This window comes from Schistocerca nitens, chromosome 2, assembly GCF_023898315.1.
Source record: "Schistocerca nitens isolate TAMUIC-IGC-003100 chromosome 2, iqSchNite1.1, whole genome shotgun sequence".
NCBI lineage: Eukaryota > Metazoa > Arthropoda > Insecta > Orthoptera > Acrididae > Schistocerca > Schistocerca nitens.
In genome coordinates this window covers 631844401-631871832 of record NC_064615.1, presented here as the reverse complement: position 1 = coordinate 631871832, position 27432 = coordinate 631844401, and the positions used below count along the sequence as shown (strand labels likewise).

The 27432-nt window shown below is 41.1% G+C and overlaps 1 protein-coding gene across 2 annotated transcripts in view; it reads right to left on the bottom strand.

The window, feature by feature from the left end:
• Positions 1 to 27432, bottom strand: part of LOC126236743 (patronin) — a 438638-nt gene that overhangs the window by 222951 nt on the left and 188255 nt on the right. For both annotated transcript variants that reach the window (XM_049946276.1, XM_049946277.1), the window contains exons 3-4: positions 15224 to 15439; positions 10730 to 10954 (exon numbers count right to left, since the gene is read on the bottom strand). In XM_049946276.1, the coding sequence (XP_049802233.1) occupies positions 10730 to 10954; positions 15224 to 15439 (441 nt within the window). The remainder of the gene's footprint in view (positions 1 to 10729; positions 10955 to 15223; positions 15440 to 27432) is intronic.

Genomic DNA, 27432 nt, shown 5'->3' with positions numbered 1-27432 from the left:
CTTGCAATCCCATGGAGGCCGCTTTGAATTTCCGTTGTGATGTGGATGCAGTCACACTCTGCCATTTCTGGATACATGTTCATAGGACCTTTCCTCCATTTCTTGTCAGGAATCCGTCCCTACAGTTTGTTGGTTTTATTAATGTTCATCCTGCATATGACAGTGATATATTACAACATACACAGTGTGCACGTGAACAAGAAGACACGGTATGGGCCATAAATTCCTACTCCGTAGTGTCCAGATATACCATTTGTAATCTACACTGTGCTTTACAATCCTCTTCTAAAACAGTACAGTACTCCTGGTACATCATTTTGTAAGATTTAATAATAACAGAGCACCACACAAAATTGAAGCAAAGCAGAAAAATGTCCTTTTCAAAAACTTTGGTTGTGACACATTAAGAACCAAAATATCTCTTAAGCAATGAGAAATTTTACTGTGACCTCCGTTCAAAGCATCACAATGGTCCTGCCCTCCTGTTATCTGTGTGATACTGTGAGTGCTAATCATACAGTGGCTGCAGATGTTAAACAAACATCAGTAGAAATAGTGCCTCTTCACACAATGTTGATGAGGGGTACAGAGTTGAACAATGTCATTCTAACTTGTTTTTTGCAAGATACAGATGCAAATGGAAGTAATGCCCTGAACCTACAAATTTTAATTACACACAGTGACATTCTCATAATTTGACCATAGTACGAAATGAAAATGAAGAGCAGTTAGAAATAAGAACAAAGTTAATTCAAAAAAGTACAGAGCTTGTACAACGCAGTTTAAGAAACTGAAGTGGAAAACCAAACGGAAACCAATATGTAAAATGTCACTATAAAGCCTAATTAATGTAACAGATCTGCAGGATGTCACCTTATGTAACTTTTACTGGAAAACTAATTTCCTTTTATTACCATGGACATGCAAAGCCCACAAATTAATTTTCTGCTAAAAGAAAATTGCAAAATTCAGCATAAGTCAGCTGCAAAAACAATTGTTACTATTCAAAACTCTCTCTGCTCATACTCTAGGCTTTATTTAAGATTTGACTGTCTATTATCACAAATTTTTTGTGGCTCATTCATCTAGGAAATAATCCCTGTTACCAGTCGCAAGTTAATAGCGTATCCTCGTTGTCATACTCCAAGCCATTTCATACGGCATTCTCTCCTTAAAACATGAAATTAATGAAATTATGGTATCACCATTTTAAAGCCAAGAAACATACCTTACCCCTTTTTCTGTACTTCTGGTGCAGATGGGACTTTCTACAATGAGTTGCTAAACAGCAAAAAGTAAGAAGAGAAAAAGAGAATTTTCTGCCTCATTAACTACATATCACTTAGTCACATTTATAAAAGGGAATTGCTGTGAACTCCATTAAGAAAGCCTAAAGTTACTTTGAAATCTACAGAAATCGTACTCTGCAACAAATAAGTTGTGTTCCATTATTACCTAATACCTGTCACACAAACTGAGGAGAGAACAAAACGGATACATAACCATTAGCTTTCCAATACTTTTGAAATGTCCTGTCATCAAGAACAGCCAGTAAATGGGAAAACTGAGCAAAACCTAGAGCTCTATGGGAGATAATGTATTGGGGGGGGGGGGGGGGGGGGGCATGTTGACAACACAAATGAGACTATGATGCTTTGTTTTATGCTATTTTACATCTAGATTAGAGTTAGGTAGAGCGGTGACAGTGAGATGCTGAGCACATGGGATTCATTGACAACACACACAAAACTTGTGAGAAAATAAAAGGGAAAACAGTAAAAATATCATGTGAGAAAATTTAACTTGATTTTATATACCGTTAATTTTGTGTTGTATGTTGCTCGGCAGTATTATTAGCTATCTAGAAAGAAACTTACATCAGTTGGAAACTGATTAATGATATGTTCTCCTGAAGGATTGATTGGATGAAGCTGCATATTGTGTGAACTCTAACTGCTCGAATGAATCATGTAAAGCCAGGATGCAATTAGAAATTAAGAGTTTGATAATATGTCAACTACTCCTTCAGAGATCTAATACTGATCTCAACCCAACTACCCACTGCCTCAACATGGTATTCAACTTTTCCTCCAGCACACACTATCCTCAGTGAGGTTTCCACTATTCTAATTCTATTCCAGCCCCCTTGTGATCCTTCAGTCAGAGTTGCTGTGCCTCCTCATCGTTGACGTCGTCCTCCTTCTTCTTCTTCTCCTCCTCCTCCTCCTGACTGATGGATCACGAGGGGGCTGGAATGGAATTAGAATAGTGGAAACCTTACTGAGGATAGTATGTGCTGGAGGAAAAGTTGAATTCCATGTTGAGGCAGTGGGTAGTTGGGTTGAGATCAGTATTAGATCTCTGAAGCAGTAGTTGACAGATTATCAGACTCTTCAGAGAAGAAGAAGAAGAAGAAGAAGAAGAAGATGCTCTGAAAGAATGGTTCTTGATAACCAGGTGTGAAATTAGTGCACTATAAGAAATAAAGGTGTGAAAATGTTGAACAATCTCTTGATGACCCACCTACTGTGCTTCTTTGTTTCTGCAGTGCTATACTTAGCGTGATACGTACGGTCCTGGGAAGAAGACGCATAAAACCTATTTCCAGATCTCTCAAGAAGATAAAGGAGATGCTGTTACCAGTTAAGGACAGTTCTCTGTCTCTGACTCACTGGAATTTGTAAAATTCCTTTCAAGTGCAGAAGTAGCTATGTTTGTCACCTTACTTATGCCATTATCAAGTGCTGTGCAGAACTTCAAATGCATATTAAAAAATCGAGAATTTGATGAATCAGCAGTTGCTAAGCTGTCTCATAAATAAACAGACAAATTGCTTGATGAAACTAAACTTCTGTTCCACATTCCTACATACTGGGATTCTTTTATTGATGAAGGAGTAGAAATAAGACTGTACAAGGACAATTTCAACCACTACAGTGGCTATAGTCTTAGTGGTGTGTGGGAGAGATCTCTCTACACTGAGAACCCCCAAATAAATGCGCTTAGTTGTTTAGGTACCTATGAGAACAGTGGTGTCATCAGGGCAGACTTGGGCACAATCTCTAGCAGGATGACATGATGATGATTTATGTCACCCAATCAACCATCATCTATGTGCTGCAGATGTCAAACATGTCCCCTGTCTAATTCCAAATATGGTGACAAAACCTGATTGTACATATATGACATGGTTTGTGGTGATCATGCTTCTACATCTGACCGAACACTGATCATCCAATAAAAATGAAGGAAGATGGTCAAAATACAGCTTTGTACTTTTTCGCTTTTCTTTTTCTCCACACAGTTATACAGCTACCATTACACTTAAAAACTAAGTGGGACAGCAACAGCGGATTGGTACGATATAGTATTCCTACTTTAGTATCCCAAAACCATCCAGAGGGAAAAGAGAGAAAACACCCTCAATTCAAGTTATAGTATTCCATATGACACTGTATCTGAATATAGGTACTACTGTGTAAGTATGTTTTGGTGAGTTTTAAGAGACTTTGGTGTCTAGTTTACAATCCAATTTCATACTTTTATTTTTCTATTTTGACAAACAAATCAAATTGGTAAGTACTGTTTCTAATTCACAGAAGCAGCTATTAAATGTTTCTGAGCTACTTTCTCAATTATGCATTACCTTATGTAAGTGGTTTGAGATGATGCACTGGCACATTAAAAATGCTACTTTAAGATAACCCACAAATTTGTATTTAAAGAAATCTGGAGTACGTATTGATCTCCAGTTTTCTTCACAATGACTTTTACTTCTCGGTAATGATAATACATTAACACAAATCTTTCTGAGTTTTAGATGAAGTAAACCTGCATACCTGCAGAGTAGATACATGAGAAATGCAGGAGGTAAAGCACATCATCATAAAACGTTACGATTTCTAGTGATATAGCCTCATTATGGCAGAAATGTATGTTGTGCCAAGGGCTTGAAAAGAAATATTTAATACAAACCAGTAATCACTACAGAAATATATCAGAAACATTATGAGTAATGACAGGCACCTATTAAACGGAGGAAGTGTTGAGCAGGAGAGTGTTTCTATTTTGGCCTGCCACACAGTTTTAACTTGTCACATACGTTCAATGGAAATTAGAACTTTTTTTAACATTAATCCAAAGAGTGTGTGCATGCATGCGTGAACTTGCACAACGTGCAATAATCTTAAAAATTCTAACTTATATTGACCATATGTGACAAGTTAAAACTGTGTAGGAGACCAGAATAGGGACCAGATTTCAGCCTGTACTGTGATAAAATCAGTGCAGGTCTCAGACCAAAGCAAACATTAACATACCACCCCCCCCCCCCCCCCCCCATCCACAACAGCTCACGGATAGTGCTGAAGCAATAGTAACTCCATGAGAATTAATACAGCAGGGAACTTGGCTTATGCAGTTCTCATCTTATGTCTGAAGAATAGTTTGTAGTTGTAATGTCCATGATTCAACTTTCATGTAAGGTTATACTCAAGACAAATACATCTACATTTTATATATTTTTTTAATTATGTCATGGTCAAAATATTTTTAATTGCCCAAATTGTATAACTCATTATTACTTTTGGAGTCTCATTTTCTAGCATCATCCAACTTAATTCTACTACAGTCCATTACCTTGGCACTACTTTTACATATCTTTATCTTACAAATTAGATACTATTCATGCTGGTCAGTTGATCTACAGTGTCTTTTGCCTTCTCTGGCAGAATTACATCGAGTCAACAAATCTTAGTTTTATTTCTTCTCACTGTAATTCAGGTTCTTTTCCAAACTTCTCCTTGGTTTTCTTCCCTGTTTGCTCTCTGCAGAGACTGTGTAACAAGTGACAGCCTAAGACCCTGCCACACTCACTTCTAAACTACTGCTTCCCTTTCATAGATTTCAATTCTTATGACTGCAGTCTCTTTTCTGTACAAATTGAAGACAACCCTTTGCTATCTGCATTTCATCCTTGCTTCCTTCAGAATTTCAAGGAAACATTTCAGACAACATTGTTAAAACCTTAATCTGGAATTGCAGAGACAGTAAGTATGGGTTTGTTTTTCTGAAATCTACTTTTGTAAAATAAGTTGTACAGTTGGTAATGCCTCTGGTATCATCCTATTTCTCTAAAGCCAAACAGATCTTATCCTGGGTAAGCTTCCTGCATGTTGTCCCATTCTTATGTACATAGTCAGAATTAAGTATTTTGCAATAATGGCATATTAAACTGATAATTCAGTAACACACATGCCAACATTTGTATTCTTTCGTATTGGGATTACTGTAATTATCCTCTTTTTAAAGAAAGTGATGCAACTAAGTGAGGTCAACCCATATAAACCCAACAACAATAAAAGATGTTTGTTGTTGTTGTTGTTGTTGTTGTTGTTGTTGTTGTGGTCTTCAGTCCTGAGACTGGTTTGACGCAGCTCTCCATGCTACTCTATCCTGTGCAAGCTTCATCATCTCCCAGTAATTACTGCAGCCTACATCATTCTGAATCTGCTTAGTGTACTCATCTCATGGTCTCCCTCTACGATTTTTACCCTCCACGCTGCCCTCCAATACTAAACTGGTGATCCCTCGATGCCCCAGAACATGTCCTACCAACCGATCCCTTCTCCTTGTCAAGTTGTGCCACAAACTCCTCTTCTCCCCAATTCTATTCAAAACCTCCTCGTTAGTTATGTGATCTACCCATCCAATCTTCAGCATTCCTCTGTAGCACTACACCTTGAAAGCTTCTATTCTCTTCTTGTCCAAAATATTTATCGTCCATGTTTCACTTCCATACATGGCTAAGCTCCATACAAATACTTTCAGAAATGACTTCCCGACACTCAAATCTGTACTCGATGTTAAAAAATTTCTCTTCTTCAGAAACGCTTTCCTTGCCATTGCCAGTCTACATTTTATATCCTCTCTACTTCAACCATCATCAGTTATTTTGCTCCCCAAATAGCAAAACTCCTTTACTACTTTAAGTGTCTCACTTCCTAATCTAATTCCCTCCGCATCACCTGATTTAATTCGACTACATTCTATGGTCTTCATTTTGCTTCTGTTGGTGTTCATCTCACATCCTCCTTTCAAGACACTGTCCATCCTGTTCAACTGCTCTTCCAGGTCCTTTGCTGTCTCTGACAGAATTACAATGTTATCGCAAACCTCAAAGTTTTTATTTCTTCTCCATGGATTTTAATACCTACTTCGAATTTTTCTTTTGTTTCCTTCACTGCTTGCTCAATATACAGATTGAATAACATTGGGGAGAGGGTACAATCTTGTCTCACTGCCTTCCCAACCACTGCTTCCCTTTCATGCCCCTCAACTCTTATAACTGCCATCTGGTTTCTGTACAAATTTTAAATAGCCTTTCGCTCCCTGTATTTTACCCGTGCCACCTTCAGAATTTGAAAGAGTATTCCAGTCAACACTGTCGAAAGCTTTCTCTAAGTCTACAAATGCTAGAAACGTAGGTTTGCCTTTCCTTAATCTTTCTTCTAAGATAAGTCGTAGGGTCAGTATTGCCTCACATGTTCCAACATTTCTCCGGAATACAAACTGATCTTCCCCGAGGTCCGCTTCTACCAGTTTTTCCATTCATCTGTAAAGAATTCGTGTTAGTATTTTGCAGCTGTGACTTATTAAACTGATAGCTCGGTAATTTTCACATCTGTCAACACCTGCTTTCTTTGGGATTGGAATAATTATATTATTCTTGAAGTCTGAGGGACTTTCGCCTGTCTCATACATCTTGCTCACCAGATGGTAGAGTTTTGTCAGGGCTGACTCTCCCAAGGCTATCAGTAGTTCTAATGGAATGTTGTCTACTCCCTGAGCTTTTTTGTGACTCAGGTCTTTCAGTGCTCTGTCAAACTCTTCACGCAGTATCATATCTCCCATTTCATCTTCATCTACATCCTCTTCCATTTCCATGATATTGTCCTCAAGAACATCGCCCCAGGATAGACCCTCTATATACTCCTCCCACATTTCTGCTTTCCCTTCTCTGCTTAGAACTGGGTTTCCATCTGAGCTCTTGATATTCATACAAGTGGTTCTCTTCTCTCCAAAGGTCTCTTTAATTTTCCTGTAGGCAGTATCTATCTTACCCCACGTGAGATAAGCCTCTACATCCTTACATTTGTCCTCTAGCCATCCCTGCTTAGCCATTTTGCACTTCCTGTCGATCTCATTTTTGAGACATTGTATTCCTTTTTGCCTGCTTCACTTACTGCATTTTTATATTTCCTCCTTTCATCAATTAAATTCAAAATTTCTTCTGTCACCCAAGGATTTCTACTAGCCATCGTCTTTTTACCTACTTGACCTTCTGCTGCCTTCACTGTTTCATTCCTCAAAGCTACCCATTCTTCTTCTACTGTATTTCTTTCCCCCATTCCTGTCAATTGTTCCCTTATGCTCTCTCAAACTCTGTACAACCTCTTGTTCTTTCAGTTTATCCAGGCCCCATCTCCTTAAATTCCCACCTTTTTGCAGTTTCTTCAGTTTTAATCTACAGTTCATAACCAATAGATTGTGGTCAGAGCCAACATCTGCCCCTGGAAATGTCTTACAATTTAAAACCTGGTTCCTAAATCTCTGTCTTACCATTATATAATCTATTTGAAACCTTTTAGTATCTCCAGGATTCTTCCAGGTATACAACCTTCTTTCATGATTCTTGAACCAAGTGTTAGCTATGATTAAGTTATGTTCTGTGCAAAATTCTACCAGGCGGCTTCCTCTTTCATTTCTCAGCCACAATCTATATTCACCTACTATGTTTCCTTCTCATCCTTTTCCTACTGTCGAATTCCAGTCACCCATGACTATTAAATTTTCGTCTCCCTTCACTACCTGAATAATTTCTTGTATCTCATCATACATTTCATCAGTTTCTTCATCATCTGCAGAGCTACTCGGCATATAAACTTGTACTACTGTAGTAGGCAAGGGCTTCGTGTCTATCTTGGCCACAATAATGCGTTCACTATGCTGTTTGTAGTAGCTTACCCGCATCCCTATTTTTTTATTCATTATTAAACCTACTCCTGCATTATCCCTATTTGATTTTGTATTTATAACCCTGTATTCACCTGACCAAAAGTCTTGTCCCTCCTGCCACCGAACTTCACCAATTCCCACTATATCTAACTTTAACCTATCCATTTCCCTTTTTAAATTTTCTAACCTACCTGCCCGATTAAGGGATCTGACATTCCACACTCCGATCCGTAGAACGCCAGTATTCTTTCTCCTGATAACGACGTCCTCCTGAGTAGTCCCCACCCGGAGATCCGAATGGGGGACTATTTTACCTCCGGAATATTTTACCGAAGAGGACGCCATCATCATTTAATCATACAATAAAGCTGTATGCCGCCGGGAAAAATTACGGCTGTAGTTTCCCCTTGCTTTCAACCATTCGCAGTACCAGCACAGCAAGGCTGTTTTGGTTAGTGTTACAAGGCCAGATCAGTCAATCATCCAGACTGTTGCCCTTGCAACTACTGAAAAGGCTGCTGCCCCTCTTCAGGAACCACACATTTGTCTGGCCTCTCAACAGATACCCCTCCGTTGTGATTGCACCTACGGTACGGCTATCTGTGTCGTTGAGGCACGCAAGCCTCCCCGCCAACGGGCAAGGTCCATGGTTCATGGGGGGGGGGGGGGGGGGGGCAATAAAAGATAGCATTTTGATATTACTGTCCTGTATCTATCATCTGCATCTGTCATTAAATCATGTCAACATTTAACAGACTCCTCTCAATGTTTCAGTAAGAAGTATGTTTCTGTTACAATATTTTATGACAATCCACATTTTCAAACAAAAATGTACTTCCACAAGCTTTTGGTAATATCTCAAACAGCTCAATTCACGTAGTATGAAGACAATAATTTAGCAGTTATTTCGTGTTTTACTTCTGAGGAGCAGGCTTAACATTTTAAGAAGTGACATAAGCATGTAATAATGAAAACTTGAATAATTTAAAGGGTAACATGCTGTCTGCCACAAAAGCAGTTAGATAAAGGACTGATACAGGAATATTAATGTGTATGTGTATTGTCATTTTTCCAGTGCAGGGGATGTAGTAGCAAGCATTATGGGAAGCACAAGCTACTATTTGTCAGTAAAGATGCAGATTATGTGGTAAACTCAACAAAATATACTTAAACATAGATAAAAATCAGTTTGATGAGTACAACAAAAATATTACTCTACATGCCAGCAACAGGCAGTGAAAATTAAAATCCGGCCCTACAGGTAAACGTCTGTACTGAATTAATAATTTGTTTTCAGAACAATATCTCCTTTTAAAAATGCACGAACTTTTTACCACAACAACTAAAACATACTATTCAGCAATGGGTAACATGTTGGTCAATTGTAGCTGCATTTTAACTGCAAATATCTTATATTTGTCTGTTATTAATCACAGTTTGTTCAACAGTTATTAATAAAGAGCTCAATTATATTCAGTTCTATACTTTAAGGAAACATTTAACTTTTGTGATCTTATCATAAGATTGCATTTAAGAAACATGGATATTCATAAAGTTAAGTGAAATTCATCACACTTAATACCAGCTTAAAACCAAAATGCTTAGAACAATACATTATGAGACAATCTGGGATTAGTGATTTTTATCAAATGTATTTTTCGACAGCAAATACTAAGGACACAGTCAGCATGCTATTTGTTCCGTTTCTGTTACTACTCCAGGATGAAGATCAATAGTGGACTATTTTGTTTCAACAACAATGATGAAGTTGCACAAAGAGTTAGTAGATGTCAGACAGAAGATAGACGATGATGTGTGATACCAACAAATCGAGATTATCCTTGAGGGTATTGTGATGGCTACTGGAAGCCATAGCCAAGCAAACTGCTCAGGGAAAGGAGTAATGTAACACATTGTAACCACATTGTACAATGACTACATTGAAGATGAATACACCCCATTATGTGGTGCAGAGGACAAGGGTGCTAATGATCATAGAAGAAGAGAATCTAACACAATTAAGGGGTGACAAGTACCAAATTTAAAGAGTAGGAGGGAGGACTTCGGCCAGAATAAAGTCTGTGGTATCCCATATATTGTGAGAGGAAATATTTCTTACTGTCTGTAGATACATACCACCACATAATCTTCTACTGAAATATGGATGTATAAAAACAAAACAAAAGGGAGAATATAAATATTATTCATGAATCTATACTGCCCCACACATCAGCTTATGCCCAATTGTGTATTCAAGCAGCATGTTGTAGGTAGGTGGACAGAGGGTGTGTGTGTGTGTGTGTGTGTGTGTGTGTGTGTGTGTGTGTGTGTGTGTGTGCACGCGCATAAGCAAGAGCAAGGAGAGCGACCACACACGTGTGTGTGTGTGTGTGTGTGTGTGTGTGTGTGTGTGATCTAGCTCGAAAAGGATTTGTCTGAAAACTAGTGAAGTTTTCAGTCTTGTTTGTATTCTTGACAATGACTCACCACTTCAAATCTTTGCTGAATTACTATCTTTACTCCAAAATTTTTTACATTCTGCCAGAAATTTTCATACCATATCTACAGGTGATTATTTTATTGTGATACCATGTATTCCTCTACTAAGGACTCATAATATTGGTGAATACTAATTGTACATTGGATACCAATTCATGTAAAGGTAAGACTCCTTAATATTACTCTCTTTAAATATTAAATTATTAAGTATTACCTCTGCAATACCATGTTCAAGTTCTTGATGAATCCGACGTTGCAGGGCTAGAGTAGCATGGCGCATCCATAGAATCAAGCCCTCTTCATGGTCTGAAGGAAGCTTCATTTCACCAGCATCCCTGTCATGGCTAAATCGTTGGATTGCTGCTATGACACGGTCTGGTGTAACCACTTCTTTCGCATAAAGTACCATCATTGCTTCTATTACTGCCATGTGTGCACTCTGAAATGAATACTACATTATTAGCGAAAGGTGACAGCATCATAGCTGTTTGCTCTCAATTCAGGTAAGTCTGGGACTAACACTCAATATTGATGGTATTGTCTTAAGGGTACAGGGTACTTTTCCGGCTCAATATTACGTAAAAATCAACACGTATTTCTTTCAGGCACTGTTTACACTGTATATGTTTTACAGATTTTTGTTGATATCAGGTAATGCAGCACACTTTCTAAACAAACTAGAAGTATTTTGAATATTTTTGAACCGGCTTAGGATTATTAAAAACATTACAAATAAATTGATGCAATTTTTTTTTCCAAATGCTTCCTCCAATTGAGGTACCATTTAATCCAATGTTATACATTTGAAGGAGACCAAATTTTTACCAGATATGCATGACATGATGGCTGAGGTACTGGACCTATTTAATTCCAACTATTATGTATATTACAGGATAAAAAAAATATCACGTCTTACATTTTAATTTTTATATTTTTTCCCTAATAAAAATGTATTTTTTTCTATAATTTAGTTGATTCTGCAATAAAGCTTAGGTCTACTACATAAGCATGGACTATTGCAAGTTACAGAAAAAAATTAGAGAAATGCTTTATAAACTTTAGGAAATATTTGTACTTGAATTCTGAAAAATACAACATGTGGGAAATTGCAAATGAAGATATGAGTCCAATTAAACTGTGCCTCAGAACATTCCTGAAGCATAGTCTTCATCCGGCAACATTTCTTCATCTTCAAGCTTCCTCTTGGCATTCCTTTTAGCACTTCTTGCTTCTTTGATAACTTGAAGAGCGAATCTTTCAGCTTCATGCACCCGTTGTCTGCCACATGCAAGCAATTAATCTTCCATATTAGAGCCATATTTTATACCTAAATTTCTCAGGACTTCCAACCTTCCTATCACTCCATCATTGAAACATATCACTGCATCTATTACACCAACTTTTAATGTTTTTAGTCCTATGAAAACATTCTTGGGTAATATTTCCCATATGCAATGGTTGAAACTTTCATTTGTATGTTTAGTGCCCCCATGAAGGCATTTACTAAGCAAAACAGGGACACTCAAGGTCTCTAAAAAATTGGTTATTTTTCATCATAACAAGCTCAGGAAGAGAATGCTTATGATGGTACATTTGACCACTTTCTTTTGCATTTTGGTAACCACACCAAGAATCTGCTCCTTTAGGGCAAAGTCGTTGAAAAGGGCGGTCACCTGTGAACAACTCATGAAAGTAGGTGGCCCATACAGCTTTTCTCATTGCTATAACATCATTCAGAGATGCAGTTCATCTAATAGCCAGTCCATAATAACTCTGAAGGAGGCCTATTTCAGTTTCTGTCAATCCCCCTCGGCCAGACAGAGGTTTTCCATCAGACAGCGACTTTCCTTTCATTTCTCTTCGTAGCTGCCTCCATCTAGCACCCATCCTCTTTTGCACATGTCCAAAACATTCCAGTTTTATTACCAAGGTATCACCATAAACATTGAACTCATTAATCTGATTGAAAACTTTAAAGTCCCCATCGCCTAGGTACTTCGTATATCTAACGTTATAAATGAGCATGGACCTCTTAAATAATTTTAGAGCTCCATCGCACTCCACACCTCCACTGTAACCATCATAATTCTTAGAACACTGATGTTCACTATGTCCTTCAGTGTTACCTTTGCAGGTGTGGCAGTACTTAGATAAGCACTCAACATCAACAACTTTTTCATTCTCCAGAGAAGTAGCACTTACAACACCATTCAAGGAACAATGTCCACAATGTTGCCACGTCCCAGCAAATGCAACAGCAATGTCCCGGGTTCCACTAATATTTACAGTTTCTTCAACTGCATGTTTCATAGATGTTTTAGACAAAACCGTCAAGGCACCTAAAAGCATTTTTATGTATTTGCTGAACCTACTGGGAGGAGGAGGAAGGTCCATCAAACCACAAAACATTTGAGCAGCCTTTTTTCCTTTTCCTATTGCACGCATTGCATACACTAACTTAAAATTCATATCATATGAATTATGCACAATGTTCGAAATCATTTGAGGTAGATTTATTGCAGGATCTACAAAGAACAACTAATTTTGACGCTAAATGCTTCCTGCTACTTTGTTGTTCAGTTATTTCCAGACAGCCTACACCATCACATTGTTTACATTTTGTCACTTCCTTTACCAAAGAAGATAAGATGCTCACATCAACAACAACAAATCCACTACAAACAGCATCATTGTTAACACAAAAATTTGAATCACCAGGAGGCGTGCCATGTGGGAGTTTCTTCCCTGAAGAACTGATACATAGGTTACTTTCAACAGTGCGGCTTGCTTTGTTTGTGAACTAGTTAGCATGGAATTTCCTTTTATTTTATTTCTTGACACATGGCATAGTTCGTATTTATTGCACACTAAAGGATATGTACTTCCACAAATACAGAGGGGTCCAAAAAATGTATCCACTTTTTAAAAGTCCGTAACTTGCAAGCTAATTGACAGAGTTGTCTCATTTTTGGTGAAAGTGTAGCTTAAAGTCCAACTTAAAGCTATCACTGTAGGTGTTCGAAATGGTCACCATAAACATCCACACACAAACGATGCCGCCGAACTGCAGCACATACTACTGACTGCAATGTGTTCTGTTGGATATTTGCACATGAATGTACGATGGATTCTCGAAGTTCATCCAACATACGTGGCTTTTGTCAATAAACGATGTCCTTTAGTGTTCCCTACAGGTAAAAGTCCAGAGGAGTTAGGTTTGGGGAACGTGGTGGATACTCCACAGCACCTCTACGCCCTATCCATCTTCCTGGTAGATTTTCGTCGAGATACGCCCTAACACGATTTTGGTGGTGGGCTGGGGCACAATCTTGTTGAAAGTAAACTCTTCCGTGTCCATACAAGTCTCGGATGGCAGGTAAAATGGATATCTGAAACTTCTGAAGGTACACCTCACCGGTAACTGTGCCATCAAAGAAGAATGGTCCCAATCAAGCCCCAGTAAGACAACCCACACCACACATTTACTCCTGGCAAATTCACGGCTTTGTCTACATGGACGTTCGGATTTTCGGTTGCCCATTGGATGCAATTGTGGTGATTTACTGTACCACTGAGTTCGAACTGTGCCTCATCAGACCACACAATCATCTCTGCAAACTCTTCATCGTTGCGTACCATGTTAGTAAACTACTCGCAGTACTCCAGTCTACGATCTGGGTTGTCCTCGTTCATTGCGTGTAGCAATCGTGGGATGTAGCACTTCCACTTTGCTGTCTTCAAAATTCGCCGAACACTTGAGCGACTCACTCCAGTGTCACGGGCACACTGTCTCACAGACTTCTGTGGTGAGCGAGTGAATTGTTGTAACACACGACGGGAGTTAGCTGGACTTTTTACTGTTACAGGTTGTCCAGATCATTGTTTGTGTACATCTTTAACACACACACGGCTTCAAATTTCTCTTGAATGCGACGAATCGTTAAACATGTCGGAGGCTCTGTTTGATACTCATTTCGCCATTGCCGTTGGACCTCATTAATGTTTTCGTACTTAAAATACCACTTCAAAACTGACTTCCTTTCATCGAATGTAAGCCTTGCGCCAGCCATGTTTACTCGAGTAACTAGGTGCAACTAAGAACAAAACACTGACTATCTGGCGACTGTCATCTGACAAAACAAAACAATGCAATACAACGCTTGTGTGGCGATTGCCGGAACTACAAACTATTACACTACCAAAGATGAGACAACTTCATCAATTAGTTTGCCAGTTATGGACTTTTAAACAGTGGATACATTTTTTTGGACCCCTCTGTATACGTAGCACTTGGGCATCGAACATTCAGTAACATGTGAACAAACTGCTTCAGCGAAAAAAATTAAATACCAGCAAAGATTATCATTTACAGACACTAGAAACCTGCACTGTTACCGACATATAAAATGTATCATACATATAATCACTGGAAACAGAAAGTTCACAGTTCTTTTCGAAATAATACTGGTTTCTGTAACAGAAATAAAGGGGGCATGGCGCCATACATGACTGTAACTTCAAAATTTGGTATGTGTAGGTCATTTTTCATTTAAAACCCTGTAATGTTTATATCAATGTAATCAGGAGAGACTATAGAATTTAATAAAGTCATAAAAAATTTTGATTTTTCCACCTATGTCCTTAAAAACCTAATTACTTACACATTAAAACAACTGAACATATGAATCAGAGAAAAATGTAGACATACCAATTTCAATGGTGTTGTCTGAATGAGTACAGTTTCCGTCAGCTGGGCATCTGGTGGTTCACTGACAAACACTCCTTTCCTGGCAAGAGCTTGAATTATTGCCCAGTGATTTAGATTGTTGTAATTTGGATCAGAGTATATATTAGCAAGACCTAGGCAGTACAACTCTGCATTTGCTAATGAATGCACTATTTGAGGTTTCAAATGTTCCTGATCCTGTAATCAAACAAGATATTTTTAATAGAAGTAATCTACCAGCTTAAGTAAAAAATATTAATTTTATAAAGGAGTGCATCATTTTCAAAATGAGCAAACTGTTAATTCAAATAATGAGAAATATATATATAACATCACAGAAATTGAGTTTTGAGACCCAACTACTGAACAGAGCAAAGACTAGATGACAAGGGCAGTTGATATGAAGGTCTCATTTTAATCAGTAAATGAAAGAGGCAGGTGCAAAACTCATTCAATCCACAACAACAACAACAACAACAACAACAACGGTAAGGGGCCATGGTCACGGTGACCTCCCAAAACTGGCAGTCCATACACGTACCAAGAAATAGAGAATTCTTTTGTTACAGACACAATCACAAAACAACTGTAATGTTGTAATGCACGATACCAAACTATAATTACTATGGGTTACAGGCAAGCACATAACAACAAAACAAATTTCTAAGATGTACGGGAAGGCATGTGTCCCAGCACTATTAAAATGTGGGGAAAGAGAACAAACAGTCTTAAGTAGTACTGCCCTGTCTCGCATTTTACCCTACGTGGTAGGTATTCTATACTCCTCTGGTCACAACTGACTATCATTCCTTTTACTCATTACACACTCTAAGGAAGCTTTCATACTACCTTTTAATACTAGGTGTATCTGCACTCACATTGTAGACAATTACATCTACTTCCACTACAAAAGACTCTACTTCAGCTGCACTTAAGTTTTGGTTATTAAGGTTTTGTACTACAAACTGAGAGGAGCAGTGGCAGAAATGCTACAACTCTAAGGGGAAGGTGGTGGGGGCAATGAAATACAATGTTCAAACCAGCTCTGGGCACATTAGCACTTGTTATAGCTACAGTAAAAACTACTGCAATTATTATCTAGTCCTAATGCATTTAAACTTTGTTTATGATCCTAGTTTGAAGACAACATGAAGAGAACATTCTTTCACAACTGATGCAAAGATGTTCATTATTCTTGAATCAATCTATAATTGATATATGATTTCTTTTATTATGTATCTGGAATATTTTCTTAGGTATTCATCAGACCACATATTCACAAATGCGATGAACATTTAAGCAACGCAAATATCTGATGGTGTACAGAAGAATTTATATCAACTTACGACTGAAGTATTTATAATTATTGTACTTCAGATGTGGTATTATGATTTTTTGGCTACTTCAGGAGCACCTCTCAAAGAATAAGTAATCTACACTGACCCACAACAGCAGTGTGTCAAGACTACTTTTCAGGGCCTGTGGGGGCAAAGCTGGTTCTGTCCGTACTGAGAGGGGAGGAGGGGATATTGTCTGTCTTTGGGGTATCTTCTTTCCTTCTACAATCTTAACATCCCTGATCAGTTTCTTCTTTTCTTGCTTCCCTCTTTTGCATACTGGTTCTATCATCCGCTCTTTCCACATCCACATTTACTCAAGGCAAGACTCTTGTTTTTCTAGGTATAATTTATTTCCAATTTTTTGGAATTAGCCAAGATTATCAGTTCACTATCAGGAACGTTTCCTTTGCCACCCATTCAAAGATTATTCACAGGTCCATATTAGCAATGTAGTACTAACTTTTTTTTATATAATGAGGACAACTGATAATGTTTTATTACATACTTCGGTAAGGGGGCAAATAGGCAATATATGTAACTGGGAACATAATTTACAATGTACTAGCATTCGGATTAAAAATGGACAATAATTATGTTGCTACAAAATAGGTAAAATAACATAATGTCAAACTAGTAAGTAACTTAATGATGATGAGTGGTAAATAAGGTGACGTAAATGGGTACTTTGGAAGTGGACATAAGATCAAAACCATGGTACCGTGTGTGTGTGTGTGTGTGTGTGTGTGTGTGTGTGTGTGTGTGTGTGTGTGTGTGTGTGTGTGATTTTAAAGTAGGAGTAAGAATGTCTCTATGTAATATGTCTACACTTCCGGAACAAAAAAAATGACGCATCCGTGCGGCGAGGAGGAAACGAAATGAAACTTAATGGTTTGAAAGGATGTGTAACGTTGTTACAAAATGAGCCTAATTTACAAAGAACTTATCAGTTTGAGCCCGCATGTCAGTATGACATTACACCCCCTCTAGCCTGGATGCATGCACTGATTCGGTTGAGAATGGTGGCATAAAGCTGTTGCATCCTCTCCTGAGACAAGCTGATTGATAATTGTTTTAACTGATCCCTGGCATCCTCGATACTGGCAGTGGAAGGGAGTTGGCGTCTTAGTTGGTTCCACACATGTTCTATCAGGGACAGATTTGGTTGGTTGGTTTAAAAGAGGGGGAAATGGACCAAACTACGAGGTCATCGATCCCTTGTTCCAAATAAAACAATGCCACAAGTATGAGAATAAAAGAGACGAGACGTATAACACAAAACAGAAAGAAAGGAAATACCACAAGAACAAAGGAAAGGCAAAAAACACATAAAGGAACAAAAGAGGACACGAGAACAACTGAGAGATGCAAAAAACAGTTAGAAGAGAGTAAAACAAGGAAGCAGATTACAGTGGCTGGCAGACCACGAAAATAAAAATGAAAAGCCAGCCACCCTGCAACACATTAAAACCTTCAACCCAAAAGCACTAGAGTGGAGGACACAGAGGGACACAGGACAGGTGCTAAAACTCAGATCGAATGATAAAAACCACCCTCACAGATAATATGTAAAACCAAATCAGCCGATGAGGCGTTGTCTGCTACAATCAATGATAACGAGTCTAGCAACCAAAGATGAAGTAGCAGGGCAGCCAAAGAAGGACATAGCAGAAGAATATGGGCCACTGTCAATCGGGCCCTGCACAGACACTGAGGTGGGTCTTCACAGCACAGGAAATAGCCATGGGTAGCTCATGCACGGCCAATGTGGAGCCAACAGAGAACCACAGAAGCCCTGCGAGATGCCCTCATTGAGGACTTCCACAAATTTGTGGTCCCCTTAATGGCTCTCAGTTTCTTGTGCATACTGAGATTTTGCCACTCAGTCTCCCAAAGCTGAAAAACCTTGCGGCGTAATAACGAACGCAGGTCAGTTGCGGGGATGCCCATCTCCAAAAGTGGTTTCCATGTAGCCTGTTAGGCCAGCCTGTCAGCAAGTTCATTTCCTGGGATTCCAAAGTGACCAGGGGTCCAGATGAACACCACCGAATGACTGGACCGTTCCAGGGCATAGATAGACTCCTGGATGGACGCTACCAAAGGACGACGAGGGTAGCACTGGTCGATAGTTTTCAGGCTGTTCAAGGAGTCCATACATAAAAGAAAAGACTCCCCAGGGCATGAACAGAGATACTGTAGTGCATGAGAAATGGCCACCAGCTCTGCAGTGAATACACTGCAGCCCTCGGGTAAGGAATGCTGTTCAATATGTCCGCCGTGAACGTAGGCAAAGCAAACACGACCATCAGCCATCGAGCTGTCGGTGTAAACCACTTCAGAGCCCCGGAACACGTCAAGAATCAAGAGGAAGTAACAGTGGAGAGCCGCAGGGTTAATGGAGTCCTTAGGGCCACATGAAAGGTCCAGACGAACCTGCGACCAAGGCATATACCATGGAGGCGTATGTGAACGGACCGCAAGAAATGCATGACACACGAATTTGCGGCTGAAAACTGGATGCCATGGGCTAGAGCCCATAACTGCACCTTGTGGATGGCTCCCTGTAGGCGCCAGTCAGCAACACCAGTACTGGAGCAGCAGTACGAAATGCAGAAGTCGTCTGCAGACAGAGGAGGAGAGACGGAGGGCCTGACAGCTGCTGCTAGATAGTTATAGGCCACTAAAAATAGAGACACGCATAATACAGAGCCCTGCAGGACTCCATTCTCCTGGATATGGATGGAACTATGGGAAGCACGAACTTGGACATGCAAAGTATGGAGCGACAGGAAGTTTCAGATAAAAATCAGGAGCAGGCTCCAGAGACCCCACTCATACAATGTGGCAAGGATATAATGTCACCAGGTAGTGTCGTATGCTTTACGTAAGTCAAAAAAGACAGCAACCAGGTGTTGGCATCTGAAAAAGGCTGTTCGGATGGCAGACTCGATTGACACAATATTATCAGTGGTAGAGCGACACTGGCGGAAGCCGCCCTGACATGGAGCCAGCAGGCCACGTGACTCAAGGACCCAACCCAACCGCCGACATACCATACATTCCAGCAGCATACAAAGAACGTTGGTGAGGCTGATGGGCCGATAGCTATCCACATCAAGCTGGTTTTTACTGGGTTTGAGAACCGGAATGATGATGCTCTACCGCCATTCCGATGGAAAGACGCCATCGCACCAGATCCAGTTGAAGATGACGAGGAGATGTCGCTTGTAGACAGATGAGACATGTTTAATCATCTAGCTGTGGATGCAATCAGGCCCAGGAGCTGTGTCAGGGGAAAGTGCAAGGGAACTGAGGAGCTCCTACTCTTTAAATGGGGCATTACAGGATTAACTGCACTGTGTAGTGAATGAGAGGACGTTCCCTTCCAGGCGCCGTTTGAGTGTACGAAAGGCTGGGGGGCAATTCTCTGATGCAGAGGTTTGAACAAAGTGCTTGGCAATCGTGTTTGCGTCAGTAGATAACACGCCATTTATCATTTATCGTAACACCCGGGACACCTGTTGGGATCTGGAACCCAAAAAGACGTTTGGCACCCAAGGGCCGAAATGTATCTCTCCGAACACATCTGTTTCCATCGTTTGATAAGTTGGCGAACACAGGCTCGGAGCCGTTTGAAGGCTATGAGGTGCTCCAGGTAAGGGTGCCGCTTACGCCACTGTAGAGCACGCCGACACTCCTTAATTGCTTCAGCAACTTCTGGCAACCACCAAGGGATTGCCTTACGCTTCGGGCACCCTAAAGAGTGAAGGATCGCGTTTTCTGCCGCAGATACAATTGTTGTAGTCACTTGCTAAACCATCGCATTGATGTTACCATGTGGAAGGAGGGGGTTAAATGGTTTTTTTTTTTTTTTTTTTTTTTTTTTGCGGGGCACTCAACTGCTGAGGTCATTAGTGCCCAGTCACAATTGTTAGAGCACATAGAATCTAGTAAAACTCAAGGGGGGGGGGGGGGCACCAGAAAGTTCTGACAAAGATGCAGATAAAATAAGTGAAAGAGTTAGATGTCTTTGGACAAGCCAGTCAAAGTAATGAAACGAAGAACACGAGCAGCTGCTCGAGCGTCATCAGCTAAAATATCCTGTAAAGTAGATGGCAGAGACAGGAGGGTTCAATGGTGACAGCATAGGTGAAAGTAAACCAGTCCGCCTTGTTTAAAGCCCATCTGGGAAGGCGACTGTGGGCCTGAGGCCGGGGCAGTGACAGGGGATGTGGCCACTACCACACAGATCATCATGTGCTCTCCAGTGGATAGATGGGAGAAGTCCTGGGCTGCAAATTGATAAATCAATGGCCGAGTAACTACCATGTGGCATGAGGCACATTGAAACGTGTGGCGGTCAAAGTGTTTAAGAGACAGAGGTCGAACTGAGACAGTAAAGTTTCGACATCTCTGCCTCAGCCAGTAAGCATGGTGCCACCCCAGAAGGGGTTATGAGCATTAAAATCTCCCAAAAGTAGGAAAGGTTTAGGGAGTTGATCAATCAGTGCAGCTAATACATTCACGGGTACTGAACCATATGGAGGAAGATAGACATCGCAGACAGTTATTTCCTGTCGTCGTCGTCGTCGTCATTCTGACAGCCACAGCTTCAAGAGGGGTTTGAAGGGGCACAGGTTCACTACAGACTGAGTTTAGGACATAAATGCAAATTCCACCTGACACTCTATTATTGTTACTACGGTTCCTGTAATATCCCTTATAGCTGCGGACGGCAGGGGTCCGCATTGCTGGGAACCAGGTTTCCTGAAGGGCAATGCAGATAGCAGGTGTAAAGCAACAGCTGCCGTAGCTCAGCCAAGCGGTGGAAGAAGCTACCGCAGTTCCACTGGAGGATGACATTGTGAGACTGGGACGGCATGGAACATTCAATGTGGCAGTTTACGTTTCAGTCACCTGCTACCACTGACTTATTGCCTGAGCTGTCTATATCCATTGCGTCTGAGGGTCTGGCGAGATCTAGGTCCACAGCAGATGCCAAAATCTCCATCCCCTCCTCAGACACACAGCTTGTAGGTAGCGGTGTTGTGGGTGTCACCATAATTTCCTTTGTCTTAGGGGTTTTCTTTTTGGATTTCTCTCACTGCTCCTTGAGTTACCCTGGCTGGGAGGACTTCACTGGCTCAGTCTCCTGGACAGCTGCTTTTGGGCTCTTCAGCCACTGGCGGGTGTCGTCTTTCCCACTAGCAGAAACCTGGGAAGGGAGTGACCCAAGGGACCCCTTCCTAGCGAGAGAAGCTGAAAAAGTCTTACGTTTCTCCAGCTTAGAAGTGGGGACGAGTGTCCCTGATGGTTGGGGCGGTGTTGCTCCCTAAGTAGATGGTGCAGGAGCAACAGGGAGGGAAATGCCCCCCCCCCCCCCATCAAGGGGGCAGCTGTAGTCTTCTCGCTCTGAGAGGTGACTTGGGTTGGTGGAGCTGATGGTGCCAGAACTGTTGTAGTGGCAGCATAAGATGATGTCATATGCACAGGATGCAGGCATTCAAATTTTCTCTTAGCCTCAGTGTAGGTCAGTCTGTCCAGGGTCTTTTATTCCATGATTTTCCTTTCTTTCTGGAGAATCCTGCAGTCTGGTGAGCAAGGCGAATGGTGCTCTCCTCAGTTGCCACAGATGGGAGGCAGGGCACATGGAGCATTGGGATGCAATGGGCATTCGCAATCTCGACATGTGATGCTGGAAGTACAGTGGGAAGACGTATGGCCGAACTTCCAGCACTTAAAGCACCGCATCGGGGGAGGGATATAGGGCTTTACATCACAGCAGTAGACCATCACCTTGACCTTCTCGGGCAATGTATCACCCTCAAACGCTAAGATGAAGGCACTGGTGGCAACCTGATTATCCCTCGGATCCCGGTGGACACGCCGGACAAAATGTACACCTCACCACTCTAAATTGGTGCGCAGCTCATCGTCGGACTGCAAAAGAAGGTCCCTGTGAAATATGATACCCTGGACCATATTTAAGCTCTTATGGGGCATGAGGGTAACAGAAACATCCCCCAGCTTGTTACAAGCGAGTAACTCCTGTGCCTGGGCAGAGGATGCTGTTTCTATCAAGACTGACCCAGATCTAATTTTGGACAAGCACTCCACCTTCTGTAACTTGTCCTCTAAATGCTCAACAAAAACAGGCTTCATTATCAAGAAAGATTCCCCATCAGCTCTCGAAAATACAAAGTACCGAGGTGAATAAGATCCGCTGCCATCCTTAGCCTGACGTTCCTCCCATGGTGTGGCCATGGAGGGGAACGATTTGGGGTCGTACTTCTGTTTGTTGAATTGAGCTTGTGAATGCTTAGAGACTGCTGGTGTTTCGCCACCAGCAAGAGATGATGGACTACGCTTCATCGCGTGTCATCCGTCCTGATGCCACTCACTCTGACCAGGGAACCTCCCCATGGATGGACAGATTTGGGAATCCTGCTGACCACAAGCGAACCTCTACCGCATGCATACAGTTCAAAGATGTGTGTGACATGGATTAGCATTGCTCTGTTGAAAAATGGCACGACAATAGCTGCATGAGGTAACACAAAATAACGTAAGAAGTCTGTGATGTACTGATAAGCCCCAGAGTTCTCTGAATCACCAACAGACATCCAGAAGTCACACCTGATGGCTCCCCACACCTGATGGCTCCCCACACCATGATACTGCAAGTAGCACCAAAGCAACTCTCCAAAGATTGGAAGAATACGACTTTTCCATAGGTCGCCACCACACCAGCCGACAAAGATCTTCCAGGTTAGTGGAGAACTGCGACTTACTGCTCAACACAATACAACACCATTCATTAGCAGTCCATGCTTTTTGGTCATGCACCACTCCAAACACAACCACTTGTGTTGTGTTAATGGCAGCCTACACATAGGATGGTAAACCCTAGTCCAGCTACTGCTTGTCTCCGACAAATGGTGTGAGATGATACAGAATGCTGCAAGGAGTCCATCACATGGCTGGATAGTAGACACAGGTGTGAAGTGACTATGATGTGCTTTATGCACAATACGAGAAACCTTCCTTATGATGGTAAGACGTGGTAAACCATTACCTTGACAATGAGTATGGCTGCCCTCATGTTCCAGTACAGCTCAACATCAGGCTGCTGTTATACCCAAGTGCCCCACAAATCTGGATACAGCACAATTCAACCTATCAGCCATATGGAGAGCCACAATGAGCTCACTTTCGAACTCTGTCGAGTGCTGATAATGCTGTCTCTCATGAGTACGCAGCATCTCTCTGTCCCTCAAACTGATTACTCGCTACCTGATATTGTTCATGCCATTTACTACTATAACAGTAATGCACTCTAGTGGCCATTCTACTTGTCGCAGAGAACTGAAACTCTATAGTCTTTTACATCGATAGATGATGTGTATGTGTATGAAACTACATTGATGTCATATTTCTTCTGTGTGCCTGATTTTTTTTTGTCAGGCAATGGATATAGAAGAGAGGTATAATTTTTAAACGGGATGCTCTGCTCTAACACATGTGGTATAGTAGGAAATAGAGTACATGTACGTAGGAAGGAGTACCTACACTTTTGCTGATGCAAGGGAGGAATAATATATTCACAGGAACTCCAGCTCTGTGAAAAAACTATGGCTCAATAGGAAAAAAATGTGTATTTTGAGAGTTGCCCCAATATTGTACAGAAGAAAACTTGTACGAATTGAAGGAGCTTGTAAAGTATAATGAAATAGGAAATCATTGTAGGTGGGAAAAGTAATAGTTTGTGGGGTTGAAATGACTGAATTTTAGGAGAAAAGAATCACACAAGCGGTAGGAAAATGTAAGGTGTTTTCATGAAAACTGAATGCCATTTTTAAAAAGTCTTTCTTGAGATTATGTCTTGTGAGAACAGTATTATAATTTCACTGCAGTGGGATTAAGAGGCAAATATTATGACAACGAAACAGAACCAGATGAATAATCCGGCATCTTACACTAAATAAATATGCTGTACGGGGCATTAAGGTTCAATGTTCATCATGCTGAGAAAATATTGTGTGCAAAGATAAAAGAACATTCCTTTCAGTTGAGACACGATTAATATTCTTCTGTGAATCACAAGGAAACATCCAGTAAGGAAGTACGAGAAGCATAGTACTAGAATCGCAGTACAAAAATTATTAATTTCATAATACAACAGTTCATAGAGAACTTTATACAAGGTGTTTATTGATAATAAAAGGCTTTGCTAACTTACAGAAATTTTAACATATGAATCAAGCAAAGTAGCTACATTTACTGCCCAACTGGATGGGTGGGGAGGGGGTCGGGGGGGGGGGGGTTGGCAATGTTACATGTTACTCTGGAAGAGTGATATGTATCCCTTTGTATGAAGCATTTTCAGAAACAGTATACTGTGACCATAACAGGGTGTGGTTTTTTGTTTTTTTGAGGGTTGGCAATACTGTTTGGTAATGGGGGATCTCCTAACCAGTGCAAGCATCACAGGAACATGGTAGTACATAAACTGTTGTAGTGTCCAATTACGTAAAATAAGAAGTCGGTAAGGAACTCCACCAGGTGCAAGTCACTTGCTGTGATTTGTTTCCTACTCACCTACCAAAATTTTTCAATGGGGAAAAAAAACATTTATGACAAAGGTGTTATGAACAGAATGAATGTGTTTAACAGGTTTAGTGGTGGAGGTAAAACAAACTGACTAATAGTAAATAAATAAAATAAAATTATAAACTGAGGAAACTGTTCATGAAGACTGCCATTTCACAGTGGATGAAATTTCTTTGAAGTTTCCACAACTCTTCAGAATACTCTCATACAAGACACTGGGATATCAGAAACTGTGCACAAAATTGGTCCCAAAACAGCTGACAGGGCAGAACACGAAAAATCGGGTAAATAGCGCCCACAAGTTTCTTGAGGTACTTGAACTGAAAGGTGAGGATTTTCTGAGCTCTAATGTAAGTGGAGATGAAATGTAGGTGGCTCCTTATACACCTGAGACAAAATGACAGTAGCCCAGTAGCCACAATGGCATCACACCAATTTCCAACCTCCAAAAAATTCAAAATTACAATTTCCCAGAAAATAATCATGGCCTCAATATTTTGGGACAGGAAAGGCGTCATCTTTTTCTCGAATTTTTGCCTCAGAGACCACCAATGCACAACAATATTATGTGACCCCTCAGAAAAACTCAAAAGGAGTGTTGAAAATAAAGGATCGGTTGGTTGTTTGGATTGGAGAAGGGACCAAACTATGCGGTCATCAGTCCCTCCGGCCTTGGAATAACTAAAACCGATAAAACCTCACACTATAAGAGGAAACTACAATGACCATAAAATTACAAACTATTGACAGAGAAGGAAGAAGGGAGGTGAAAGAAGAGAGGAGGGAAAGAAAGTGAGTAATGGCAGGGGCATGAAGGAAGAAGCACAGGTAGACAAGATAGACACTCAAGATAAAACAGGCCTCATAACAAAAGGAGTGGGAAGGCAGAGGGCGGCAGTGAACCACCAAGCCTAGTCGACGCCAGTCCAATTGGGGCTCAGGGGGGAGCAAGACAGCCTGCAATCCCCTCCACCCACTGATAAGGTTGAAGGTCCCACCCTTAAATAAAGCGATAAAAACCCCCATCACGAAGAAATCGTAAAACTGGATCAGCCGCTGAGGCATTGTCAGCTAACACCATGGGTAGCGAGTCACGAAAGCTAAAAGTCCGTCGCAGGGCAGTTAAGTTCGGTCCGTCCTGTACGAGGTGAACCACAGTCAACACTGATCCACAATGACAGAGAGGGGGGGGGGGTCCTCATGATGGAGGAGATAATCATGAGTCAGCCAAGTATGGCTGATGCGGAGCCGGCAAAGGATGACAGAGGCCTTAAGAGAGGCCCATAAGGAGGACTGCCACATAGTTGTAGAATCCTTTATCACCCTGAGCTTGTTCGGCGAAGAAAGAGTGAGCCAATCTGCATTCCAAAGTCCCAAATCCTGACGACTTAATGCTGAGCGAAGGTCTATTTCCAGAATGCCAATAGCAAGAGATGGCCTGTTAGTAGCCACTTTAGCCAGTAGATTAGCAAGTTCATTGTCAGGGATCCCAACGTGGCCTGGGCACCCGGGTCCAAATGAAGCATCCACATTTATCAAGGAGAGAAAGGAAGTCCTGGATAGCTATGACCAATGGGTGGCGAGGGAAGCACTGGCCGATAGCTTACAAACTGCTCAAGGAATCACTACAGATAGTGAAGGACAGTCCTGAGCAGAAGCGGACATGGTCCAGTGCACGCAAGATGGCTACCAATTCCACAGTAAAAACACTACTGCCATCTGGCAAGGAATTAAGTTCCGCGTGTCTCGCAAAGGTGTAAGCATAACCAGTGTGGCCAGCAACCATGGAGCCATCAGTATAAATTACTTCTGAACCCTGGAATGAACTGAGGAGACAGTAGAATTGATGGCCTCCAGAGGGACGGAATCCTTTGAATTGATGGAGAGATCAAGACAGAGCTGTGGCCGAGAGACACACCGCATAGGGTACGTGTGTGAGTGGAGAAAAGAGGCGGTAAAAGGAAGTGCTGGAGCTCAGAAAAGAGTGACTGAATGCGGGCAGCCATGGCAAGCCCACATCGTAGTCGCTGCCGTGGGAGGTTGATCTCAGTGTCTGGATAAAGGAGACCATAATTAGGGTACTTTAGGGTGCAGCGAATGCAGAGCATGTAAGATATCAGCTGTTGTTGGCGCAAAACTTGCAGCATTGGAATGCCTGCCTCTGTGAGAAGGCTAATCATAGGGCTAGTCCGGAAGGCACCAATCACAAGTCATACCCCACAATGGTGGATGGGGTCTAGTATC